General features: G+C 44.6%; 1 protein-coding gene across 14 annotated transcripts in view; it reads right to left on the bottom strand.

Moving 5' to 3' along the window:
• Positions 1-27,991, bottom strand: part of Znf532 (zinc finger protein 532) — a 94,461-nt gene that overhangs the window by 24,650 nt on the left and 41,820 nt on the right. For 12 of the 14 annotated variants that reach the window (XM_026783530.1, XM_026783529.1, XM_026783528.1 and 9 more), the window contains 4 exons: positions 18,301-18,482; positions 13,291-13,467; positions 5,943-6,105; positions 992-1,273 (listed from right to left, as the gene is read on the bottom strand). The exons of 1 other annotated variant lie outside the window; for it this stretch is intronic. In XM_026783530.1, coding sequence (XP_026639331.1) covers positions 992-1,273; positions 5,943-6,105; positions 13,291-13,467; positions 18,301-18,482 — 804 coding nt within the window. The remainder of the gene's footprint in view (positions 1-991; positions 1,274-5,942; positions 6,106-13,290; positions 13,468-18,300; positions 18,483-27,991) is intronic. One more of the 14 variants, XM_013349531.2, reaches the window with a different exon arrangement.

The following is a 27,991-nucleotide window of genomic DNA, read 5'->3' as shown; positions in this document are numbered from 1 at the left end:
AAAAAAAAAAAAAAAGAATTCTTTCTGGATCCCCAACCAATCAGAAAATGTGAACACAGCCTAACATGATATTCAATACAGTAATAGGCGATATCAAAAATAATTCTGCTTATGCTATTAAGTCTAATCGTTAAGTGAGGGTTTTTTTTTTATTTTTACATTTATTTGTTCTATGTATGTGTGTGCACATGCATGTGTCCACAGTGTGGCAGTCAAAAGGCAACTTGCAGGAGTCTGTTCTCTCCTACTATGTGGGTCCTGGGGACTGAACTTAGGTCACCAGACTTGAGCCATCTCACTGGCCCTTTTAGGTGGTTTTAAAAAATCCATACCAGTTAAAAATGTACATTAATTATTTTTAAAAGAGACTGTGGGCTGAAGAGATGGCTCCGCAGTCAGAGCGCTGACTGCTCTCACAGAACCTCAGTTCAATACCCAGCACCCACAGCTCACAACAGAGGATCTGGCACCCTCTTATGGCCTCTGTAAACACTGCACACACAGTTGCACATACATGCAGGCAAACACTCATAAAGTAAAAACAAATAAATCATAAAAGAGACAGAGTACCATCATCTGGTGACTGTCTTCAGGAGTTGAACTGCAGAGTTTCCTAAGGGATGAGGCTCATCTTGTACTATAAACTCAAGGAAGGACAGGTGAAGTACAAGGCCACCGGCAGCACTTGGCATCACTGCAGCCTCTCCACCTCCTCTCCTTGCTGGGCACAGACTAAACGGCACACTCTGATGCCTGCCTTAGCTTCACCTGCAGTAATCTCAGCTATCAACAGACATGATGGACAAACTATGCCTACTGTTGTGTGTGCAAAGGATTGGGAGGGTTTGGGAACATCCCATTCCACATATACAGAAAGAGAGGCATACAGACAAAGAGGTCACACTAATCCTAACCCTGACAGAGCCACAAGCTGAATGGCCAGCACAGATGCTCCTCCTGGTGCTGGAGCATGGATGTCACGCTCACTGACCTTCCCATGTTCCTTCCTCATGTGAGAGAGATACACATCCCTCTGTGTGAACAGACGGTCACACTCCCAACACGTCCACCCGAGACTGGCCGTCTTCTTCGATTCTGTGGATTTCTTTGCAGGAGATGGAGACTTCTTTTCCAATTTCTCTTTCCCATTCATAGCCTTGGCATCCTCTCTGCTGTGGTTTGTTGAATTCTGAGTTGCAGGCTTAATGCTCAAAGGCAAGTTTATACCCAAGTTTGGAGGCCCTTCAATACTTTTCAATGTTCCATGCATAGACTGCATTATAAAAAGAAAAGAAACGCCTATCATAAGTCACACCAATTTGACAGAATGACAATTATTCACAAAATATTTCCCAAACTAAAAATACACATTTTTAAAAGCATAAAGGGCAGTCAGACATGGTGGCACACACCTATAACACCAGCACTCAGGAGGCAGAGGCAGAAAGATCTCTACACAGCAAGTTCTGGGCCAGCCTGGGCTTACAGAGTAATTCTTATCACAAAAAAATTTAAATAAATCAAGATGAATTAAAAACAATGGAGCCACGACGTGTAGTGGTGCACACCTTTTAACCCAGCACTCAAGAGGTAGAGGCATCAGATGTCTGTGAATTTGAGGCCACCCTGGTCTACATAGACAGTTCTAGGCAAGCCAGGGTGGTATTGAGACCCTGTCTCAAAAAAACAAAACAAAACAACAACAACAAAAATGAGGCAGGGAAGGGGGGATAGGAAAACTAACTTTCTTTACTTGATGAGAGGGCTCACATGTCAAGGCACAGGTGTGGAGATCAGAGGCCAACTTGAAGGAACTGGTTCCCTCCTCCTACTGTGTACTGTATAGGGCCTGGGACGAGACCTGGACCATCGGGATGGCAGAGGGTACCTTGACCCACTGAGTGATCTCTCCAGTCCCATAAAGAAACATAATAAATTAACTTTAATGACTGCTCTAAGCTATGTTTCAGTTTCAACTTTTTATTTATTTTGTGTGCATGTGTTTATGTGTGTGGGAGCACATGCCACATACCACATATGGAAGTTGTGAATCTATTGGGAGTTAAGCATCTCATTCCACCATATGGAATTCAGGATAGTCCTGGAAATCAAACTCAGGTTGTCAGGGGCCTTTACCCACTGAGCCATCTCATTGATCATATCAAGGCCTATCCATCAGTGCCATTTTAGCACTCTCTGAAGATAGGACCCGGTACTGGAACATGTTAGTTAACCCCCATCCCCCAGCCAAGAGCAAGTCCTCTGGAGATGGCTTCACCTTCCCACTTACAGAACTGTATAAGTAGTCTCGTGTGCAAAAGAGTATCCAAGGCCCAGGATCCAGCAAGCCATGCTACTTCTCACATTCTTGGAATACCTGTAGCCTTTAGTGACAGGCACTGTCAGGATTTGGGGGTAATTTCCACCTCTCAATCACCCGTTCCTGCCTCTACATGTGTACCCACTAGGTACTCAAAAAGCCTTTTCAAATTGGGTAGCTGTTTATTATCATTAACAGCCCACAACAGCCATCCTGAGCTCATAGGACTTCAGATGTGGTAGGATAAAATCAGTACAATTTGATTCCTTTTTACCCCTTTGCAGTCCTAAGCATTGCGTCTAGGGCTGTATGCATTCCAGGCAGGTACTCCATACTGAGATATGCACCTTTCTACTTTTTATTTTGAGGCAGTCTCACCAAATTGCCCAGGCTGGCCTTGTACTCACTGTTTAGCTCAGGCAAATGCTGAACTTGTGACTCCGTAGCTGAGGCTATGCACAGTACCACCAGACTCAACTGATGCAACTGATTCTAAAGACTTTTGTTTCTTGTTGTCTGTATCCTAAGGCAACAAGTCTGTCTCAAGACACAGTTATTTGTGAATGGGGCCTTCTCCCCTGATAAGAAGGTAGTTTGTCTCCCAAGTTCTGTGCCTACAGGAGCACATTCACAGGCGCTGTCCCTCAGGAGTTCTGAGACCCTGGTCCCTGTTGTCACCAGACCAGCTCTGTGGAAGGCTTGGCCCCAAATTCCTCCTGAGTGGTCAAGGAAGACATTCTAACTCCCCAGGATGCTTTCTTAAGAAAGGGCTTAGCTACACAGTTCAGTATTAGTGGCCTTCTTGCCCCCTGTCCTTCCCAGGAGGAAAAGAGAGTGGTGTGGTAGCCTCTGAGCAGGGCAGACAGTTTCCTAAAGTCACACCTGCTTTTCTCCAAGTACATGCCAGACTTCTGTGTGCCCAGAAGGCAGCTAGTCTGTGCCTCAGTACACAACTTACCTGTTTATACGTGTGTGTGTGTGTGTGTGTGTGTGTGTGTGTGTGTGTGTGTGTGTGTTTCACACGTGTCCATGTGAAGACCAGAGGTCAATCCCAGGAGTCTTACCTCCATTTTAATAACCATACTCTCTCTCCAGAGAAAAAAAACATGCCTAACCATTTTAAAAATAAGGGACAAATTCTCAAGTCTTAAACTTTCCATAAACTTCAAGACAAATGGAAGACAGGGCAGGGACGCATTTCTCCTCCATAAAATAACCCTGGGGACAGAAATCACCAAGAAGTGGGGATTCTACCAAGACAAGAAGAGCACTGTGCTGAAATGAAAGTTTCTAAGTTATTTATTGTGTACTGGTCTATACACTGTAAGTGAAACAAAAATCAACTATCTTTAATGAAAGAAATACAAATACGTCTAGCATATGCAAGGTCCTACATTTGATCACCAGAAACATCTTTTTAAAATACTAATACAACTTAATTCATTCAGAAATGACTTTCCTTTGGCTCTTGCAACAGCAGCTAACCTAGATGACTATAAGTTAAAAGGTTCAGCTGAAAGTAAATGTCAACATGGAGGGTAAGGACCTACCAAGTAAATATAGACGTATCCTGGGAGAACAGGGACATGGTGTGAATCAGGTAAGAAAGGGTCACCTGAGAGACAGGCAGAAAGAGAACACAGAAGAAGAGAGAGACTGTGTGTGTGTGTGTGAGAGAGAGAGAGAGAGAGAGAGAGAGAGAGAGAGAGAGAGAGTGTGTGTGTGTGTGAGAGAGAGAGAGAGTGTGTGCGTGTTAGAGAGAGTGGGGGGGAGCAGGGAGAACCACCCTCCCCAACACCCCCACTCCAGTTCTCCTTTATGACTAACTGCTCACAAGTACCAGGCAAGATAAATATGGAGTAAGTAAGAGCCACATCATTTTAAACATAAGGATGTCTTAAAGCACTGTATTTCTATTCTTTCCTACCAAGCATAATGTAACAGGAGTTTAAGATGCTAGCTAGCATGTACATAAAACAAAAACAGCCCCACTGTTTTCCCATCACATAGGCTGGGAAGGGTCCAGATAACTAAAACAATCTCTCTCCATGGTCACGGGATTAGACCATTCTTCCTCAATCTCTAATTCTTTGGGGCCTATATTTATCCACATTCACTATTACAAGAAGACTCCCCTATCCCACCCACACACCACTTCCTCATGCCAAGCTTAAGTTCCAGAAAGCAAATCTCAGAAGCCTTGAAGAGGCAACTCGCCCCTCCCTGCCTACCTCCTGTTCACACGGGGAAAGAGAGAAGCTAGAACTGAGCAGGAGGGGCACCAGCCTCTAATCCCATTACTTAGGAGGCTGAAGCAGGAGATTTCTGAAAAATCAAGGTCAGCTTGGTTTATGTAGTAAATTCTAGGCAAGCTAGAGTATCATCGTAAGATCCTATCTATTAAAAGGGGGGTGGGGGAGAAAGGAAGGAAAAAGAAAGAAAGCCGAAATTAAGTACCAGCCTTGAGACTGTGAAAATGGAGCACGTTGCCTCTTTAGGAGCGTGGAGACGAGCATCCAAACAAGGCACTTACACTAACACCCACACCAGGTCCAACACCCAATCTGCCCTAAGTATTTAAAGCCAGCAGCTCAGTGCCTAAGAGCACTTAATACTTACTTTCTTGCAGAGGACCTGGGTTTGGTTCCTAGCACCTACATGGTGACTCACAACCATCCATAACTCCAGTTTCAAGGGAACTGATACCCTCTTCTGACCTCAGAGGGCACCAGACATGCATATAGTGCCCATACATACATGCAGACAAAACACACATACACATAACATAAAATTGGGGGTGGGGGGAGAAAAGATAAGGTCTAACTATGCAGCCCTGGCTAGTCTGGAACTTGCCACGTAGACGAGGCTGGCATTGAACTCACAGGGATCTTCCACCTGCCTCTGCTACCAATTCAAAGTGTGTGCCATCATGACCAAACTACATGCTATTTTTTATAGAGTGAAAAATATGAAAGACTAAATCAAATACAATGCAAATTTAAGTGCTTATATGATTTCAAGGGGGAAACCTCAATTTTTCTGAATGCACTAATATTTGTATAAATTAACAAGACTCATCAAAAGTCCTGTTTCCTAATTCCATATGACAGAGTTCTAAAAACAGAACACTACAGAAGCTGTCAAGAGCACATAATGCACTTGCGGAAGACCCGAGTTCAATTCCCAGCACCCACCCCACACCATTTCCAACTGCCTGTTCCAGATCCAGGAGAATCTGAAGTCTGGTCTCCACAGGCACTCACATGCATATACCCGCACACTGACAAATACACATGGTTAAAACAAAAATAAACCTTATTTCTTTAAAGAAAACTTAAGCCATCATTTTCATGTAAATGAAAAGAGCCCTAATAACCTCATTATTCTTTTAAACCAGAGCATGCATACCAGCTCCTTCTCAGCGTCTTTGGGAGGCAGGGCTCCTGGATAAATGGCACCCCAAAGCTATCTGTGCATAAGGACAGCCTGTGTCCTGGGCCGATGTCCATCTATTTCCCTAGGTAGCAGCATGCTTTACAGAAACCTGCAGCTCCACCAGGGCCCTACGACCATGCATGTATCTGCAGTTCACTTAGACGGGAGGAGAGACGCGCACACACACCTTGATATGGTCCATCATAAGTTGCTTCTGTGCATATAAAAGAGAACAGTCTGGACACTTGAAAACAGACACCTTCTGGTTTTCAATGTGCTGGTCAAAGTGGCGATACAGCAAGGTCTGCAGGGTGAACACAGTGTCGCACATGGAACACTTATAGATTACTCTAGAACAGAAGAAGCGCAGCGAGATACAGTCAGTCAGCCTTGTCTCAAAGGAGCTACGACTTAGCATCTAAAGAACTCGGGAGGTAGAAGCCATTGAAAGAACACAAAGGACATTTTAGCTGTGATACAAACTTTTCAAGACAACTGGCATCTCTCAATTGCAGATAAGTCTTCAATTCTGACTAAGACACATTTGTTTAGAGATCTCAATAGCTGACCATTTTCTGCCTCACAAGGCTTTTGTACGAAATCTCCCAGAACTGATACACACAGCAAGAAACAATCACAATTTCTCTCCTTACCACCCTCTTTCCCCTCTTTCAAACAAGAATTGAAAAGGCAATACAACCAAACAGTAGCCTTCTAACCTGAAAAAGGATGTGGGGGCAATTTTTTTGTAAGGTCAAACAGAACAGTACGACTCAATGGTGGTACCCTAACTAAAAAAAGAAATTGGATTAATGAACTAAAGACACCCAAGCTCTAGTATCTGGACAACCTGCCCCGAGTTTACATTTAAAATCATCAATTTCACACTTGAACATCAACCTTTCTATACCAATTCTCACACAGAAAACTGTACGCCAGTACACAATTACAGAGATAAAAAGACGAAAACACACAGCACAGGAGGACCCGATGCTTCCTAAAAATGGCTTTCAGTGCCAGTACACTAGACACTATTTCCATACCAAATGCTAATCTAAAGCCACCTCCTTAAATTAATATTCCCAACAAACCTCTTCCACTCGCTTAGACCTCGCCTGAAGCTTGGGGGGTGGGTGTTTGGTAGCACTGGGGTGTGTATGCAACACTCCCCTTGTATGCAGCTGGGACACAGCAGTGGTCCCTTCCTTAGGAACTGTCCCTAGGTCACCTTGGTCCTCAAGGAGGGCCTACGGAACCTGCCCCCTTTGAAGAACTGCGGAACAGGCTCAAAGAGACTCGTGAGTTGCTGAGGAAAGAAGGCAAACTGGCTGAAGAGAAAGGTCAGAGGGGAAAAGAAATTTAACTAAAAAAACTGTTCAGCAAAGCTGGCAAAAAAAAAAAAAAGCCCCATGAACCTATCTGTATTTTCTGGGTGTGTTCCTAAGATAGCCCCTCATATGGCTGCAAACTCCACTGGGCAATGGTGTCAAAAAAAAAAAAACTGTAATTTAGCCCAGCATGGTGACGTACGTCTGTAATCCCAGCACTTGGGAAGATGAGGGCAGCCCAGCATACTGCAAATATCATCCTGGTCAGGGCTAAACAGCAAGACTATCTCTAAATAATTAATTAATTAGCTTAACTCTCATAGAAGACTTTCTAATGTAACTAGAAGACCACATGTTTTAAGGTCTTGCCAAATTTCACCTTCAATTGAAGATGGGGAGAAAGATCCAGCTCATTGCTCGCAGGCTTTTCTACCGCAGCCGAGTGCTGGTCCCTGTGATGTCTCACATCACAGCAGCAGGTATCCAAGGATGCTCACTTCCTCACTGTTTGAAACTGCTTACACGCGAAGTCTCAATGTGCAGTGGAATAAAGCATCACACAATCACACAGAGCAACTTCGTAAGCATATCTTTAAAAGACAAAGATTTTCAGGAAAATTCAAACAAGGCAGTATATTATGATGTGGACACATTTCTTTTTTATTAGTGACGTGTGTGTGTGTGTGTGTGTGTGTGTGTGTGTGTGTGTATGCCATTCATATATGCCACACATATGCAAATGTCCTTGGAGGTCGGAAGAGGGTGTTTGGATTCCTGGGAGCTGGACTTACAGGCAGTTGGGAGCCTCTGAAACATGAGTGCTAGGAACTGAACCCAGGCCCTCTGGAAGAGCAAGAGAAATTTGTAACCACAGAGCCATCCCTCTAGCCCATGATCACATTTCTTAACAGGCAGAGGAAAGTATAACATTATCATTGCCTCTAGGGATGGGTAGTATGCGCATGCTCTATTATTCTGTTTATCTTTATCTTACGGGTTTCCCATAATCAAAACACAGTCATTTGACAAAAGAATAGTGTCTGGGTTGCAGGGATGGCTAAGCAGCTCGGAGTATGTAACACACTTGCAGAAGACCCAAGCTTGGTTTCAACATGGTCCCGTGTCAGGCAGCTCACAACTGCCTGTTAGGCCTAGCTCCAGGGGATCTCTGGCTTTCTGCACTCACATTCATGAATACACACACACACACACACACACACACACACACACACACAAAATTAAAAATTAAAACTAAATCCTTTAAAAAGAACAGCCTCATAATACTGTCTATATGGAAATGCCATAATGAGACCTGTCACTTTGTATGTCCACTTAAAAAATTAGTTTAAAAAAAAATGTGAGTTCAAGGCCAGACTGGTCTGTAAAGCGAGTTCCCCCCAAAAAATGAGGGGGGCAGGGAGAAGAGTTTTAAAGAGAAGCACTGAGATTTACTAGTTGGACTGACTATTCACTTAGGATTTTGTTTCTCAGAATTTCATAAAACCAGGCACGGGACCAGAGAGATGGCTCAGTTATTAAGAGTCTGCACTGTTCTTCTAAAGGACTAGAGTTTCTAGCACCCACATCAAGCAGCTCACAGCTGCTCCTAACTCCGGCTCCAGGAAGATTCAACCCCTCTGGTAATGCATATATCCACACACATGTGCATAGACATTACACACACACACACACACACACACACACACACACACGATTAAAAATAAATCTTAGAAAAAACAGGTATGGCTCTCATTTTCTTCATGGTACATTCTCTTGGGGAAAGATATGAAGCCAAAGATGATAGAGCTACTTTGCATCTGTTGAAGAAGCTGAGGAACAAGCTGTTGATATGTTATGAGGAGCCAAAAGCACTGATAAGCTTCTATAATCCCTCCAAAGGCAGAGAGGTGGCGTTCTAGGCTATCCTGACTAGACACAGGCTATCCTGACTACACAGCAAAACCTCATCTCAAAAAGCAAAACAAAAGCACTAAGGAACGTAAAGGGGAAAGACATGAGAAATACGGCACAACCAACCAGGCTCAATGGAAGCCGACAGTACCACTATTGAGAAAGGTGACTGACTACTGGCTGAGTCCCAGTGTGGCCCACAGAGAAGATGCGCAGTCTCATGCTGCAGGATTCCGGATGATGAGAGCAAGTTCTGGGCTGAGTCCGAGAAACCAAGAACAGATAGGGAAGGCCATTCCAGAAAGAAAAGCTGCTTTTTCTTCTTTTCCTTTTTTCTTTTCTTTTTTTTCGTGAGGGGCAGAGGTGTCTAGGCAGCTGGAACAATCTGAATCCAAAATCCAATCTGTGAACTGGCTGGCTGGCACGGTGAGCAGCACGGCCTGAACAGGGGCTGTGCACTCATGACTTTTACGAGTGTGCTTTTGTAAAGGGAAGAACACGCTGAGGTAACAGGTCATAATGTCCTGTTACTCCAAGGACGAGGAGAGTGGCTATGAGCTGGACCAGGCCGTGTAAAAATGCCAGCAGTCAGGACTCTGAGCGAAGGCACCCATGAGTTCTCAGTACATGCTGCCAACATTTTTGTAGGGCAAGAACCATTAAAAGTAGCAGTAACTACTAAGTAGCTGCTAAAAACTAGAAACAGCAAATGACAAAGCTACCACAAATCATGAGCACGGCTTTAAGAACAAATTATGAACACGAAGCAAACTTCGCAGTGACAGTGGGAAAGCCTGAGAGAAAACAGTCTACTATGGGAGAAATGGGGAGGCTTCCCAAACTGGGGGTGGGAGGGACAAAGGCAGAGATCAGCAAGCGGGGGCCCTAAGTCCACAGTGTGTGTATGTTGGGGTGGGGATAATTTGGAGCTGGGAAACATGAGGGACTGGACAACCAGACCATTTTGGGTAGGAGGATATCGAAGCGGACAACAGGCCCAGCCAGCTCCTTGGACACTGCTATACACGTGTGGAATACAAAAACAATTAAGTTGGAGCTCTAAGCCCTGAGATTCTGATGTGAGCCGCTGATTAAACACCACAGGCACATGAAGCACTCATCTCCACAATGTGGCTGGTTCTCGTAGCCCTGCAGAGGTAAACTGACACACCTCCTGGTCCCACGTGGCACAGTAAGAGTCAGAGACCTGAGGTCATTTGTTTGATGTCATAAATAAATTAATTAATTAATTAATTAATTAATTCTGGTGCTGAGTTCTCTTTCTGAGGACCTAGGGGGTCCCCTTCCATGCTAATAGTGTAATACTATAGGCCTTACTTCTCAGGGGCTTGTTCCAAATCTGTCTCTTATATAGCTCTTAACTTGGGAACTGTCATGTGCTTAAAATGAAATAAATTACCCAGCAATTATTAAGAGTTCAAAGTGCCCTTTAAGACAGCAGTGGAAATATGTCCGCTCACATCCTGGAAAACAAGAAGAGAAACAGCAAACAGTGCTTACAGCGGTATGTGGGGCACAACAAACATGTTACAGATTGCCTGGTGCTTTGCAAACTGAAGTGTCAAAACTGTAGGACTTTTGGTATATGCTCAGATGTCTACATACTCAGGATAGAAAATGGGAGTAAGGTGGACACTGACACAGTCACTTGTGTAATTTGAGCTGCTTGTATAACCACGGCCATCCAAACACTGCTGCTGGGGTCAGCACCAGAAGGTTCTGACTCAAGAAAAATCGGCTTCTTTTTAGTTAATTCCAAGATGACCCCAAATTGGCCACAGGATAAGAAGTTTTACAGTAGCTTGAAAGGGTGAGGTGGTACGAGGGGCACAATGGCAGGCACAGTAAGCACCACAGGCCTGAAACCCCACAGAGTTGAAGTAGCACGCCCTGCAAAGCGAGGGTTCAGGCAGGGCTGGACTCAGCCAAAAGCTGAGGACTGAAGACCGGGCGAGCACCAAGGTAATGCTGCTCAAACAGAGCTGCACTGGTCTGGGGCCTCTGTCTTCCATGTCGTCAGTGTGCTATTTCTATTTTACAGTGTAAAACACAGTGGCTTATGCCTGTGTTTAGGTATTTGCTTATTAAAGAACCCTGATAGTAAAAAAGAAAGAAGACAGAAGAATAAAGCCAGGAGTGGTCTCGCGTGCCTGTAATCCCCGCACTCCAGAGGCTGAGGTGGGAGGGCGGAGAGCTGGAGGTCAGCCTGGCCTACCCAGCTGAATCCTGTGTGAGAGGGGATGGGGAAAAAAATCAGAGCAATGTTTTCCTATGCAACTTCCCTCTTATCTAGAGGGGGGATTCATCCTAAGGCCCCCCAGTGGGGTCTGGAAGCCACACAAAAAACACTGAACACTCTAATTTGATACCTTTGCAGTCTCAACAGCACTGAGGCGTGCTTGTCCCTTCTCCTTGTTGGGTTTGACAGATGATTAGCAATGACTTCTCTTTTCTCCACTGTCTCAAAGGTAGAACATGGATTTTAGCATATGACTGTTTCCTGTTTCTTTACTAAGGTCTAGAACTTTCACTTCTGTACTTAAAGGAGGCACTTTCCTCTCTAGGAAGGGCTGGCACCATTACTCTTCCACTTTGGGGCCATTATGATGTGCACTCGGGGCTACCTGCACACAAGACTTCATGCAATATCACAACCATCATCAGTTAGACAGCCGAGCTAACTGTCTAGTGGGCAGGCAGTGGATGCAGTAGACACACTGGACAAAGAGATGCAGGTGTGATAAAGAAATCCTGGGACACAGTGTATAATCTAGACCCACAGATTGTTTACTTCTGGAATTTCCATTTAATAGTTTCAGTTCACAGCTGATCTTGGTTAGTGAGAGTTACAGAAATTAAAAATAGTAAATAAAGGGCGTGTGGCTACTGCACCTATAAAGTGTGTCCTGTAGGCGAAGCTATGAGAATTCTAGACCACTGTACTCAAACTTGACAACACTGTCTTAACTTGTCTTAATAATCTACTATCCTCTATTTCCAGTTTTACAATTACTGTCAGACAGAATATGCGACTTATTTGAGTGAAGAATCAAGTGGCTATATTCATCCCAAGGCAAACAAAGGCTGTTAGTATGCACAAATTTCCCATCACGAGCGCTGGAGACACATGCATTAATCTCACTAATCCCTGTCTCTGTGTGAAGACATCACTGGAATTCGAATCCTCTAATTGTAATTAGCCTCCCTTTAAGGATCAATGCACAAAACATCAGGGAGAAGACCTATTGGAATAAATAGATTTTAACACTGCTTTAGTAAACAGTCATTTGTATATACTCAATCAAAAAAAAAAAACCCTAGACATAAAGAAGTGTGGGTATTATACTGCATATCGACATCTCTTTCCCTTATGGATCTTTAATAATGGAGTTTTACACACACACACACACACACACACACACTCATCAAAATACTGGGATAGCCAACTTGACCTCCATAATCATCACATTTCACGAGGTCATAATGACCACCACCAGGCACACTGTGTACACACAAAGAGGGAGTGAGCGAATACAGAAACCATGCTCCACACCCCAAACAGGCTCCTCAGGGCACACATTTCAGTCACATCACCCTATTCGAATCTCACTCAGACCCTGGGCACAAGCATGACCAGCACTTACAGGAGAGGCTGAGACAGGAAACAGTCAACTTCACAACTGGCAGCTGTAGGAACTCTGACCCGCCCCTGCGCCCACATTCCCCCTCCCTGCTGCTGACTGACCCCTGCGGCAGACCGGCAGGTAGCCCTACCTGTTCACCAGTCCTAAAGTAAGAACAGCATGAAGCAAAACTAGATTTACTTCCCCTAATCAAGACTTGTCCTAGCTATGAAGTTCAATTCAGTAACTAGTGTCTCAAGGTGACTTGGCCTTTTGAACACTGCTGGGGAAGTGAACCCTACAATAAACAAATAATGGTAACACTGGACACAACATTGTCTGGGTTTTCTGGTTTATAGTTTACAAATTTCCTAAAACTTACTTGGTAAAAACCATCTTAAGGATAAAATGGGTAGGTATTCATTTGTTGAACAGAAATGGATGCTAAGTGCATGAATAACTGGTGACATTTTGGGACAAAGACTTTAGCTAGAAAAAGTAGAATGACTTGGTGAGCAATGAGCAGAACGTCACACATCAAAAACCAACATGGCCGACACATGCTCAGACCTTACATTTTATTTACTGCAATGACACCCTCCTCTCAATGACACTACGGCGGCAGAGTAAAACTCAGCCACGGGTAACTTACTTTGGTTCGCCTATCTTGATGCCAGGATGCTGCGTGTAGGCGTGGGAGTGGGTACTTGGGGCGGACTTAAACGCCATTGGACAGATAGGGCACTTGTAGAAGACTTCACAGTGAGAGCCTTGAATGTGAGACTTCAGTGCGGCCACATCAGAGTACACAACATTGCAATGTACACATCTGTCAGAGAAACAACACTGTCATTAGCACAGACCACCCAACACCGTGAGCCACATCGCTGTGTGGACAGGGTGAAATATGCGGATTTCAGCCCACAGGGGTTCCTCATGGCTTTTGGAAAGTACTTTGCCTCTTCGGCTTGCAACAGAGTAAAGTTAATTTTGTGTGTTCAATAGGAAAGATCACAAAGAAGAGTAATGTACAAATGGTCAGTGTTTGGAGCATCTTTAACGTTTTGAGGAAGGATGTATACAGGAAGGCCAACAGGCCATGAGGGACACAGCAAGAACCTGGGAATCCTGGGCTGGGGAAGGACGTTCATGTACTGGACTAACACTAGGGCCTGATGTTCCCACCTGCCCTAGATCTGTCCAAGGGATGAGGTCTTGGGATCTACACCTACATGCCCTCAACACAGGAAGGAGGGGCACATGAAGAGGGCATGGCCCATGGTCTCATGGCACACACTGATGTGGTCAATATTTAGGGCCACATGGTGACCCAGATGGTGGTGGAAGTCAGCACCTGTGTGTTTGTTCTGTCTGCTAGAAAACAGCCTGGCTGTGCTTGCATTCGGTCTTTAAACTACATCAACACAAGCTTCTGAAAAATCAGCATCTCCAACAACTGGCTCCAAGCTTCTGAATTTCTAAGTATGACAATTAGCTCATTCCCTGCTAAGACTTAATCCCATAGGAAATCTTCAGAACTGGGTCACCCATCCCCAGATCACCATCCTTCCACAGGGACTCGCAGCAATACTTGTCACACCTCCATTTGATGATGGACTCTTTCTTCTTGACTCACATATGGAAAACATTTAAGAATGTTCACCACGGCTCTTGGGAACCATCTGAGAACACGTCTTGTGTGTGACTCAACACACATGCTCCTAGTCATGCATATGCAAGTCACCTGGGAAAGAAATCTGCGGACAGGGCCTGCCCTCCAGTACACCACGCCAGACTGACACTTCTGCCCTTCTAGGCTTAGAGGTACACATGGACTCATGGAGTAACTCCTGGAAAACCACACGGAGGGTGTGTGTTCTACGGAACACACCATAGAAGGCTTTGCAGGCTTCGTTAGAAAATCACAGTGTGTTCTCAGGTTTACGGTCTTAAGGCACAGTGGTCACCAACATAGAAACTAAAACACTGTTTAAGTGGACAACAAGAAAGATTGGCTGTCTACCAACAGGGACACTATCTCAATACAGGAGTCAGCCAAGCATACTGAAATTCTTCCAGGCCCCACCTAATGCTCCTAAAGTCTGCAGTTCCCTGTTTGTAAGATAAAACACTGGACAGATCATTTCTAGTCCCACCTTCCCCTAAAAGCTAGTGACTACAAACCAAGTGGGGGGATGAGGTCTTGGTCAGAGTTCTGCAAGCTCCCCAGGTTCCTGGCCTTAGGGAGGATGGCCATCTGATGAGATCAAGCGCATCTGGGGAAGCATACCTTTAGACAGATGCTAGAATCTGGCACTGGGGCCTAATGTTTCCACCTGTTCCAGTGCCAACCAAATGCTGCCCAACGGTGTATTTCATCACAGACCACACACATCTTCCCGCCAAACACAGGACTAGACTCCGTATCTCAAGAAAAAAAAACCAAGACGAACAGAAGTGAAGAAAAGCACATTAATGCCCCAGATGTTTCAGAGCCACATGGAGCAAGAGAAAAGCCTCATAGGCTGCAAACAAAGTAAAATATGGTTTTTAAGTTAGCAGCAGACATGACAAGGGACTCAGTCTAAAGGGTATCACAGAAGTCAAGGGAAAATAGAGAGAAGAAAAGGGACAGAAGAGGTTTAGGGCAACAGAGGCCAAAGACAACGACAAGTAAAGTGGGCACATGGAACACGGAATTTCAAAGACACCTTATGGCACCACAATGCTACTAAGCATCTGCTTTAAATGTTCTGGAATGGCACGCATTTGCCAACATGCCTAGCTCTCTTTATTATTTATTTTTAATTTAAAAAAGGTTTACGCTGGGCAGTGGTGGCACATGCTTTTAATCCCAGCACTCGGGAGGCAGAGGCAGGTGGATCTCTGTGAGTTCGAGACTAGCCTGGTCTACAAGAGCTAGTTCCAGGACAGACACCAAAGCTACACAGAGAAACCCTGTCTTGAAAAACAAAACAAAACAAAAAGGTTTACATTATACAATCCAACAATAATCTCTTTTTAAATGCATGTTATTAGGAGGCAGGGAAGTTCAGAAAATATTTGACTTTTATCCATAATTGACATTTACAAGTGAAGCAGGATCCAGGCATGGCCATCAATATTTAAGAGATACAATATAGGATCAAAAGATAAACAAGCACCTGCCTAGGAAGGAACAGAAGCAGGAGTGGGAGCCCTGACTACAAAAAGATCATAGACAAAATGATTAACTACAGAGACAAGAGAGAGATGATAGAGATAAGAGAGACACAGACAAACAGGGCAGGACCAACAGGCTGCCAAACCCAGTCAAAAAGCATCAACTACCCATTATTTAAAACAGCAGCAGGACTGGGCATGGTAGCACTGGTCTCTAATCCCAGGCTGAACTCTTGTTCTGATTCAGGTCAGCCTGGACTACAGTGTAAAACCCTTCACCAAAAAGGGAGGTGGGTTAAGCAAGAAAAATGTTTCAGTTTTTGTATCTTTTCTAAAGAAGTCAACATGAACTGAACTTCACAATAAACTAACAAGGGGAATGGGTGCAGTGATGTCGATCACTAGCTCTGGAGTTAGGTTCAGAAGTGAGGCCAGCCTTGTCTTGTCTGCACAGCAAGTTCCAAGACAATCAGAGTATAATAGTAGGACCCTGTGTTAAAAGCAAATACAGAAAACCCACAAGCATGATGTTTCCACAGTCTGTATACCCTCCAGTCTAATTGGGAAAATCTACACTTAATAAAAACTTGATAAAATTCAAACTGTAAAATTGAAAGCACCCAATTTAAGCAAGTCTGCCTGGGGCAAGCAAAGGGCAGAGCAATCTTCTCCCAGAAAGATTCAGGCTTTCAGCCTGCATGTGAACCTTCTGTCTTAACTTGGGGAAGATACCAGGGATACCTCAGTGCAGAAGGCTGTCTCCTTCATCCCAATCTAGCCTTGGTTTCACTGAAAGGAAATCTGTGGGAACACCCAGCATTCAAGCAGAGAACAGCAGCAAGCACTCAAGCTGCGCAGCTGCTCTCCCAGGCTGTGCACAGGATCCCCTCACAGTTTCCAAGCATGTGGTAAGACCAAAATACTGTTCTGCGTGGGTCTGTGCACTATCAGTTTAACCGTCACATCTCAGAGGGTTGGAGGCAAGTCATCCCCCACATTACAGGGTACACAGAGGAGAGGACACAAGAATCTCACACAAGACAAAATCAAGCACAAAGAAAAAACCCTGGTTTCTTGTTTTCTCAACTAAAGGTTTCCTACCAGGTTAGAGCTCAATCCATAAAGCATTTGTACACTACACATTGGAAGGCAGATAATTAAAAACAGGAATCTCTCATATTTTAATGTTAGAAAACTGAGCAGAGGGGAGCTAGAGAGATTGCTCAGCAGTTAAGAGCAAAGGCTCTTCTTCAAGAGAACCCTAGTTCAATTCCGAGCACCCACATGTTAGCTAACAATCATTTGTAACTCAAGGTTCAAGAGAGCTGAGGTCCTCTTCTGGCTCCCTTAGACAATACACATACATGGTAAACAGACGTGCATGCAAGCAGGAAAAACACCTGCACACAAAATAATAAAAATAAATCTTAGGAGGGGGAAGAAAGACAATTGGGCGGAACCACCCAAGAATTTGATCCTGGAACATAAACTAAAATGAAATAAAGGGGGCTGGAGATATGTCTCAGCAGTTAAGAGCACTGGCTGTTCTTCCAGAGGTCCTGAGTTCAATTCCGAGCACCCATATGGCAGCTCACAAACATCCATAATGAGATCTGGTGCCCTTTTCTGGCTTGCAGACATACATCAGGCAGAACACTGTATACATAATCAATAAATCTTTAATGAAATAAAATCATCAAACCACACCAATGCTACCTCACCTTTATGAAACGTGTGACGGAATTACAACTAAGAAAACCACTACACATTAACAGTCTAACCAAACATAGTAAGACAAACATGCCACAGTAAAACATCTGCTAAAACAAAGACACGTCACCCATGACAGAGTCCCTGGAGTTTTCATCAGGGCGAGGGTAAGTGGGATGAGAGCACATTTAAGAAGGTAACAAAGTCTGAGAACAAAGTATATCATCACCTGACACTGGATAAATTAACATCAAAGTGGCCAGATGTCAAAAAGTACACATCTGGGAATCTCCGGGGCCAGTGAAAAGATGAAAGAGCCGGAACTGAGGTGGAGGAGGCAGAAGGGAAGGACTTTTGGAGGTGAGGCTCCTCCTCACCTGACCCTTCTGTGTGGTTCCAGCAATTCATCATGTTTGTATTATTAGAGGGGACTAATAAGAGGTGCATGGTGTCCCTGCAGGGGATAAATACAGGGAATGCAAAAACATACGTGCAGGGGTGGGGGTAGGGTTACAAAGGCTGTCAGTCACGGCCAAGCCTGAATATGCACATTTACCTAAAAGGATCACCCATTTATCCTCATCTGTATGGACTGGCAAGGCCAACGTGACATCAAACTCGGATTCAAATAGATCCTACTCTACTACAAATGAGCTAAGTTTCCCAGAGGATCTGTGTGTTGGAGTACATATGACCAGATAACCCTGAGAACTATGTATGTGCATGGGCCCTCCAAATCATAGTGCAGTTATCAGTGAATGACTTGCACAGAAGTGAACAACATACTGACCGAAAACCAACTCTCCGTGTGTAGTGCAGACAGTTCTTGGTGACGTGGGTCTGGAAGTGCACCGACCTGCAGATGGCCCCGCACTCGGGGCAGGTGTAGGGAGATTTGTGCTGATGGATTCTCTGGTGTGAAGCATAGCTGCACTGGTTAGGAAGCAGCATCTGGCAGACAGTGCAAGTCTTCTAAACAAACCAAAGGGGGAAACACGATTGGTCCTGCTAAGCATGGCTATATGCAAGTTCCTTAGTTAAGCTGTACAGTAGTTATGCGTCTCATTTTAAACACTGCTATAAATGACCAAACCCAAGGAAGAGCAAACCTGAAGACTACATGTTTAACAGAAACGTTTTCACCCTGTAAAATAAAAATGATTAGAATGATGGATGCAGGCTCACGCCAGTGTGAGCTAAAGCAAACACCAGTTTCAGATGCGTCCAGTCCTGTTTCTTTAGCATCCTTGTCCACAGCAGAGGTCCTCTTGCAAACTGTGTTGGCAGGTTAATCCTGCTACACGTTACAGAGCTTATAGGCCAACAGGACATGTAGCTCCTACAATCCAGAACTTGCCTCAGGAAAGTAGAAATTGACCCAGGCTAATCCAGTTTCTTCTTATTTCCCAGTCAGTTAACTATTTAAATCTGCAGTTCAGGAACACGAAAGGGATAGTTTAGGAATTGGTTTTCTTTTGGTACTTTAAGTTGGCCTTCAATGGATGAACTGGCCATAATATGATTTATAATCATAAAAATCAAAAAACTCAAGCTCAGATACATAAATTTGGACATTAAATTGAAATTTGCAGAGCATAAGGAATTTTACAAAGCTTAAAATCTGACTGTATTAAAAGAAAGACAAAAAAAAGACTGAGATCTTCTTTGAAGAAAAATATTTAATTATCAAAAAAACCCCAAATACTCTATCCTATCCTCCATCCCCTTAAATATAAATATATTTTTAAAACATAAACAAAAATACTCAGTTAATATAAACTGACTACCATCCTCAAAACAAATCCAACAGAATGAGAGATAAAATTCATACTTTTCAGACATTTGTGCAAAACCAAGTACCTCTTGCATTCTAAAATAAACCATCTGTGTTAAAGTCAAAGAAAGCCTCAAACTATAGATTCTTCCGAGATTAAAAATACTCTTTCAGATTGACAGCAGTTTAAAAAAAATATTGTTAATTCTTCATAGTTATCTCAAATTAAGCCCAAAAATTTAAGTTCTGAAGTGACTTATGCTAAGAAAAAAAGAAAACTCACTTGAAAATTCTTTCTTGCCAGGCAGTGGTGGTGCACATTTAACCCCAGCACTCGGGAGACAGAGGCAGGCAGATCTCTGTGAGTTGGAGGCCAGCCTGATCTACAGAACAAGTTCCGGGGCAGCTAAAGCTACACAGTAAAATCCTGTCTCTAAAAACCAAAAGAGAAAGAAAGAAAGACAATTACTTCTTGGTTTTTCTCCTGAAAGGACTGAAATACAAGCTTTATCCCATGAAATGTTTATTGTAAACACAAAATGAGAGCATTACAGGCAGTGCTGATGAGTTTAACGTCACTAACATGCACAACAACGGAACCAGTCAACAGAGTCCTAGTTACAAGAGCCCACTAGCATTACATAGTCATTGGCAATCACTCACTATGAACTACAGGCTTCCACCTTCTCCACAGCCATCATCCCAGGGAGAATTATGGAGGCATCTTGGTGTGCACTTACTTTCAATTCTAAAATAAGTCAAAAAAACATTATACATATATGTCTCCACATTCACATATGCACACATTCATAGGTATATACACACATACTCAGCTATATAGAGATATTAATATAGATTTAGGTATGGATTGGTTTCATTTCACCATGACTCAAGCAGTGAATTAAGTTCTTTCAATACATTAGGAACTTAATATAGATAAAATACATGTATCATTTATTTCTCATAATCTATGAAGTCAATAATACCTTCATTTTACAGAAGAGGAAATAAGACTTAATGACATAAGAAATGTGTCCTATACCCACTGCTACTAAGGCAAGGACCAGGATCAATCAGGCTTGGGTGGAAAGGCAGTGGAAAGAGTGGAATGGGATCACATGAACTGAACCATCACAAAAACACAGGGTTGAGAAACACGAACAAATAAACCTGAATGTCAAAGATGACCCGTTTATGTTAAGACAACAAATTAGTTTCTCTTTCTCCATAGCTTCTCCCATACCTAAAACATGATTATACTACTTCTGTAATAATACAAAGCTAAAAGAAAATTTAAAAGAACAAGGGTCATGTGCTGTATAAAAGCTAAAAACAAAACAAAAAGACTTACATTATCATCCATTAAGAAATAATGACAAGCAATACAATACATATAAAATGAGCAACTGCTCATCACCTGATTATCACCCAAGATCACCATTATCACAACTCCTTCTTTCCCAACCGTGGACAGCCACCAGCTGAGGCTCCCACCCGTATCAGACCCAGAAGTAAAGAAAAAAGGACTCCAGGCTCGAATCAAATGCGTTCAATCAAGGAGTTCTTGAAAAGGGAAGATGTGGTCAGAAATCACAGTTGACATGCAGGGCTCTTACCTTCAGTTTATATAGGTGCACACACAGCTGTGCACATACCCACACTACCCCTATGTTTCTCTCTCGGCTGACTGCTGCATGCCTCACCTCCATTCCATTTCGGTCCAAAGCACTCTCCTCCTTGATGTTTGCATAGTACCCATGTTTCTGAACTCACATGACATTGTTTCCTTAACCATGCGGCCTCAGATTGCATAACTGTCCTTGCTGCAGACAGTAGAGATTCCACCAGCTCTCTGGGATGCTCTGAATCCGTGACAAAATGCACATTGTCTGGACTCAGAGGACACACTGAGCACAGGAGAGCAAACAGAGTCTTTGTGGTCTAGTTTTCCCTTCCTTTTTGTTTAAGTCAAATAAAGTTTTCCTAATTGGCACCAACTACGGCTGCTAGGCAACTCAGAAGACGTGGCAGTTGAGCCCAGTAGTGCATGGCTCAGAAAGAGAACAAAAGAGAAGAAACGCATGCACGTGGATTTATGTCTCTCAACATTAGGCTTAGTGCCATCGAAACATGCATAAAGGTTTTGATGACCAGGTAGAAAGCAGCGAATTTCTTCTCTGGGGCAGTTTTGTTTGCTCAGGAAATGATTTTTCAACTAATTTTACTTGTCAATAGTAGTACAGCAGGCACTAGAAGCCGAGGGAAAGGGAGCTGAAAAGGTCACAGTCCTTTCTGAGCCTGATGGGCTGGCAGCCAGCGGAGGCCTGAGTTGACAGCTGGCGTAACAACAGAGGCTGGAGGAGGGGTGGAGCCGGATGTCCTGTTAAGAAGCTGGACTGGGGGACTCAGCGCCCTCTGCACACGTGAGGAATTACCTGAGCAACAAGGAATACAATTCTTTGTCTCAATTTGTTCTTTTAGGGAGAAATAGAGCCTGAGAAAAGTAAAAGGGGAAGGGTGAGCGAAGCTAGAGACCCCAACCACACAAACATCTTTCACAGGTAAAGCAAATAGACCTAGGGCTTGCAAAACACCCAGGCCAAAAGCCAGACACTGCAGCTCAGCGGGGGCCCAGCTAAGTCAATGCCTGTGCCCTTTACCAGTTCTGTAAATGGCATGACGGTAAGATGATGCTTTTAGTGGTCATAATGAAGCTTAGCAGTTTCTTTACTGGCTTTCACATTTTCATAATTAGAAGAGAACAGAAAATGCTTTACTCCCAGTCTCGCTTAAATGAGGGTGACGAGCATGCGTCACATCCTGACTACAGGTATCCTTTGTCCCCAGAGTTAGCTGGTTAGCAGTTGTTTCCAAGCCACTTGCCATGCGGCATCCAGAGCTGACTAACTGACACTGTAGGCAGTCATACAAGATCCGCTCAGGGGACTGCTTCTAGAGGAAGCAGATTTGTTAAGAGTTGGTAACACTACCAAAACTGGGGCAGAACTGGTCTGAACAAGACGAAATTAGCAGTCTAGGGAGCAGTGCCTGAAAGTCTTCAGCTGAAAGCCAGTGGCCCATATCTGTAAACCCTGCATTTGGGCAAGGGGATCGTGAGTTCAAGTGCAGCCTGAGAAACAGCTAGAGCCTTTCTAAAAAAAAAAAAAACAAACCCCAAAGGCTGTGAGTATAACTCAGCAATGAGACACTTGCCTAAGGCCTCGTTTAGTCCCCAACGTGGCGAGGGAAGAGGGTGACTAAGAAAAGTGGAGGAAGGAAACTTAGTCTTCTGATAATGAAGGGGGGTGGGGCAGGATGCTCCAACACTTCTGCACCTGAGAACAGTTTATCTAGAGATGAGAACAGGCAGATACTGCTCGAAAGAATTTAATATATAGTATGCCGTGTTAAAGATTCCCAGAAAGGTGACTGAAGAGATGGCTCAGCAGTTAAAAGTACACACTGCTCTTGCTGAGACTGCAGATTCCAGAACCAGGCAGCTCACAACTGACGGTACCTCCAGGGTTTAGCGCACGCGCACACGCACACACACACACACATACACACACACACACACACACACATACACACACACACACACATACACACATATGTAGGTATAGGAATACAGGCATTCGTGTGGAGAACAGAAAAATGGTGGGAGGGCCTGGTTCTCTCCTTCCAGTACGTAGATTCCAGGGATGAACTCAGATCCTCAAGCTTGGTGCGGCAGGCACATACTGCTGAACCATCTCACCAGCTCCAAAACATAAAATAATTTTTGTAATTGCTCAGAGGGGCTCGAGAAGTAGCTCAATAGTTAAAAGAACCCATGTCCACTTACACCCATTAGAGACTCCAGTTCCAGGGGATCCAGTGCTCTCTTCCAACCACTGTGGGCACCAAGCATGCATGTGGTACACATACACCATACACAAACATAATTTTAAATATTAAAAAGAAAAATTGTAATGCCCAGAAAGTTCATAAAACTGAAATGAGTGTTCAGTTTCTCAAAATGAAGACCCAGAAGATTGCACACCTCCTTCAGCTACTGCACTCCGGGGACAATGTGGACATATACCTCCTTCAGCTACTGCACCTGGGGATAATGTGGATGCAAGCCCCAGTTTCTACTGAGGTCCCCAACTGTAAAGTCCTACGTTTCTGTGTTGGGCAGCAACATAATGAAGGAGAGACAATGAGTTGGCAATGAAGGACCACTTGCTCCAGTCCCAGCACTGCCACTAATTGGGCATTTGCTTTTCCAATAGCAAAATAAAAGAGTGTATCAAAGGGCCGGTTACAATCTCTGATTTTTACGGCTACTGTAGAACCTATAGAAAGAAAGGGCGCTTCGACAACTAAGAGCTTACACTATGCATTTCCAGCCTACAGCTGACTGAATTTAGCCATGTTTTACTAAGAGGTGAAGTGTGGCATGCCAGTGTATCCCAGCATCAACTACTAAACCTGCAGGCAGCAGTTCTTGACCCTTTCACCGACAGGAACGCTTCTCAGCCTCTCTACCCACTGCCTTGCTCAAGGTGCCTGAAGCAGGCGTATGCATCAGGCAGTGGAAAGGAGCCCCAAACTGTGGCCTGTGAGTGCATAAGTGAGTTCATGAGTCTGTGTCCATGAGAGCGCAGGAAGGAACCGGAGTCTGTGTGATGAGTCTGTGTCCATGAGAGCGCAGGAAGGAACCGGAGTCTGTGTGTGTGAGGGCAGGAGTGCGTGTGAGTGTGATGGGAGCACAAGTGCGTACCTCCAGTGCATGTGAGTGCATGGGTAAGTTGTGTGGCCTACCCACAGCTCCATGTTCATTGCACTGCTCGCTTAGTCCCATGCTGCAGTGAAGAAACAAGAGCCTCTCCCGCAGCTGCAGACGCTGGGATTCCTGGACCACATCACCCCCAGCACATGTTAAGATCCCCTGACTCAGGCACGGACATAGCCGTGTAAGGCAAAGGAGTGTACTGAAGCTCTGTGTGGCAAGCCGGCTCTTTCCAGAGACTGCCAGGCCATGGCTCAGCAAGGCGCCAGCTCCTGACAAAGAGGAGTTCTGCTGTCCTGGGTGACTGCAGGTTTCCTGCACAGCATTCATAGAACAGGGAGGAACAACAGAGACAGCAAAGTGACATGGGCACAGTCCCCAAAGGCTGCACACACAAGCGGGAGTCTGTGGAGAGAGCCGTGGCCCGCTCAGCCGCAGCAGCATTCTCAGGAGAAAGCCTTGCTGGGTTCAGAAGCACAGGGAAACCAAAGGTCTGTTCTAAAAATACACAGGAGACAAAAAATAAGAAAGAAGAGGGAAGATAGAAAGGCAGGAAACCGGGGGGGAGAGGGGGGCGAAGGGTACAGCGCTGGGGTGGAGAGACAGACAACATGGAGGAGGCTCTGGTTCCATCCCCAGCACTGGGAAGAAAGAGAATGAGGGGGGCCAAGGCCGAGCTACTCAAAATAGCTGAGAGCTCAGGAGAAAGGCTGAAGGCATTCACAGGCCATGTGGGGGAAGAAAGGAAGTTATCCCCTAAAAGATGGGGCTGAGGTGGAGAGGGGCCAGGCAAAGAGAAGACCCAAATAAAACATACACAACCTGAAAGAAGGGGGACTCTTTGCCAAGAGGAAGTGAACCAGCAATGAAGCAAAGGAGAATGAAGCAAAGAATGGGACAAACAGAACATCAGAGCGCCAGGTATGGCGCACACCTTTAATCCCAGCACTCGGGAGGCAGACGCAGGAGGATCTCTGTGAGTTCGAGACCAGCCTTGTCTACAGAGTGAGTTCCAGACAGCCAGGGCTACACAGAGAAACTGTGTCTTGAAAAACAAAAAAACAAACAAAACAAAAACAACAACAAAAAACCCAGAATGGTATACATTAAAAAGCCATACATTTATTTCTTTGTATGTTGATCAAAAACAATTAATTCAAAAAAATAAGAGTTCTGGTGAAAAGTTTCTGCACCTCGATAAACCTGTCTGCCAGCGCAGCAATCCAAATCAGACCAAATCAAACTGAATTAGAAAATGCCCAGGTTTAATGGGCAAAATGTTCCCGGATGATCTTCCAGCCCCCCAAAGAGGAGACAGGGAAAAGAGACAAAAAAAAAAAGTGTCTGTTTTCTGGGGGTGGGGGCAGTTTAAATACCATGTGGGAGTGGCCTTGAGCATCTCTGGGAGAGGGGTCTTATTTGTCGGGCTTTCTGAGCCCGGGTATATGGATGCCAGGGCTGGGGTGGAATCTAGCCTCACCTGTGAGCTGTGGGAAAGGCTCAGGTGGAAGAGAAGGTGAACATTTCCAGACCCCACATTAAAGACAGGACAAAAGGCCAGGAAGGGAATTCCTTTCATTCCAGCAATCAAAGGTGTTTCTCTGTGAGTTCAAGGCTACCGTCATCAGCACAGCAAGTTTAGGAGAGCCAAAGATACATAATAGAGGAACCCTGTCTCAAAAAACGCAAAACTAAAAACAGGGCAAAGAGCAGAAGTGCTGATGCATGCCTAAGATCTCAGAACTAGGAGCAGAGGATCCTGAGTTCAAGCCCAGCCTGGACTACAAAGCAAGCTCCGTCTCAAAACAAACAAGAAGGAAAGGGAAAAAGGAAAGTGGAACAACTTCCGCTTCCAGGAAAACGGAGCCCAGAAAACACCCATAGGAAGACTCTGAAAAGACAGCAAGATAGCCTGGCAAGGGACCCGAGGTAAAGAACAGACTGGGAACACCCACATTTATTGTTACCTCACAACCCAGACTGGAGTAGAAGAGCTAGTGCCGCGGAGGTGGAGACAGCCCCCACCCCAAAGCCTGCTCTCTGGAGTTCAGATCATGAAAGCAGCAGCCAGGGACAGGGCAGAAACCTAGGTGAGTACCAAGCCCCCAGGAAATAGTGTGGCTACCAGGCCATGCCAAACTCCCGCCTCCTGAAACTGTAATATGCCCCAAAGGCCCTGCCCAGATAAGAGCCAAAAGATGGGGAGCCAAGAGGGACAAGAAAATGAGCCCCTTCAGCAGCCCAGTGAGAACGGAAAGTGTCCAAAGAAACCTCCAGGCCCAGACGATTTCACCGGAGAACCAAGAAAACACTTAAAGAGACACTAGCATCAATTCTACTCACTCTCATTCAGAACATAGGGGAAGAAGACACACTTCTCAGTTCACTCTACAAAGTTATTAGCAAACTTCCCCAAGCCAGACAAGGATGGGGCGGCGGGCAGGGGTGAGGTGTAAACCTACATGAATACAGATACGAGAGGACCTCAACATAGTAATATTTGCACAACAGCACAAGGGTCCTGCACATGCCTGGGAGGTACACCCACTCCATGGGTGTGGTTATTCCCACGCCTGAGAAATCAGTAGCTGAACCCCTCAAACTCTGAAGCCAGGAAGTTCAAGAGAATCACAAGATACACAATAATAGACAACATTAATTTCTCCACATACTATCAATGAATTTGTGCACACCAAAATTATATTGTTTTAAAATAACGAATTTCAGCTGGGGATGTACTTCGGGTACCTCTGGAGCTCTGGGTTTCATCCCCAGTAGCACAAACAACTGACTGATTGGTCAATTGATGAAGCAACCAAACCTACCAAAACACAAACAGAACTTACATGCTGGAAAGCACAAGCAATTAAAGACCTAAATAAACGGGGTGAGGCAGTTCGAGGACTAGGAGACTCAGACCATATCGATGCCCATGTGCCGCTCAAACTACTTTATACTTTTAACATATTTCCTGCCACAGGGCTGACAGGATTTCTCTGTGGCAGCAAATGAGGCTACTCCTGCTTCTCACGGAAGACAATGAGGTAGAAAGTGGAGAGCCTGGGGAAATGGCTCAGCTCTTAAGAGCCCTTGCTGCTCTTGCAGTGGCCCTAGTTTCAATCCCCAGCACCCACATCGGCACCGGACGTGCACAGAGGACATACATGCATGTATACATGAAGCACTCTAGTAAGGTGGAGAGCAATAAGGAAACACCAGCTGCCAACCCCTTGAAGGCACACACACGTGCATGAACACAGATACAGGTGTGCATGAGCACAAACACATTCTTAAATATTTCATCCTAATGTGTATATGAGTGTTCAGCATGCATGTATGCGCACCATGTGTGTGCAGTACTCGGAGGTCAGAAGAGGGCACCATATGCCCTGGAACTAGAGTTAAGAGGTGTGAGCTGCTGTATGGGTGAGAAACAAAGCAGGATCCTATGCAAGACAGCAAGTCCTCCTAACTGCTAAGCCACCATTTTAATTTAAAAAATTTTAAATTTTAAAAATTTAAAAAAACAAAAAACCCAGAACTATGGTACAACCATACACTTACACTACTACACAGCAATGAAACAGAATGGGCCACAGAGGATCCCAAACTACCTGTGATTGGCTCAGAATATTGACGTGATACAGCCAGTAAAAGCACACTTGGAATCCTGGATCCTGACCTTACCCAGGTGTGAGCTACACTCTGTTCAGTGCTGGGCAGTCAGCCTCGGAGCCACACGATCAAAGGGAAAACAACTAACACACACCACAGTGTGCTGTGTTTCGAAGCTAGGGTATTTGGTCTTGTCTCGCGCATCTTCTTATAATTTCAACTTCTGATGGGCTTACTGCGAACCCTCAGTCAGAGAGCATCTGTACTGATACAGGCAACAACCTAGGTTTACTGCAGACCCTCAGTCAGAGAGCATCT

Source organism: Microtus ochrogaster, chromosome 18 (assembly GCF_000317375.1).
Source record: "Microtus ochrogaster isolate Prairie Vole_2 chromosome 18, MicOch1.0, whole genome shotgun sequence".
Taxonomy (NCBI): Eukaryota; Metazoa; Chordata; class Mammalia; order Rodentia; family Cricetidae; genus Microtus; species Microtus ochrogaster.
This window is presented reverse-complemented; position numbering and strand designations above follow the sequence as displayed.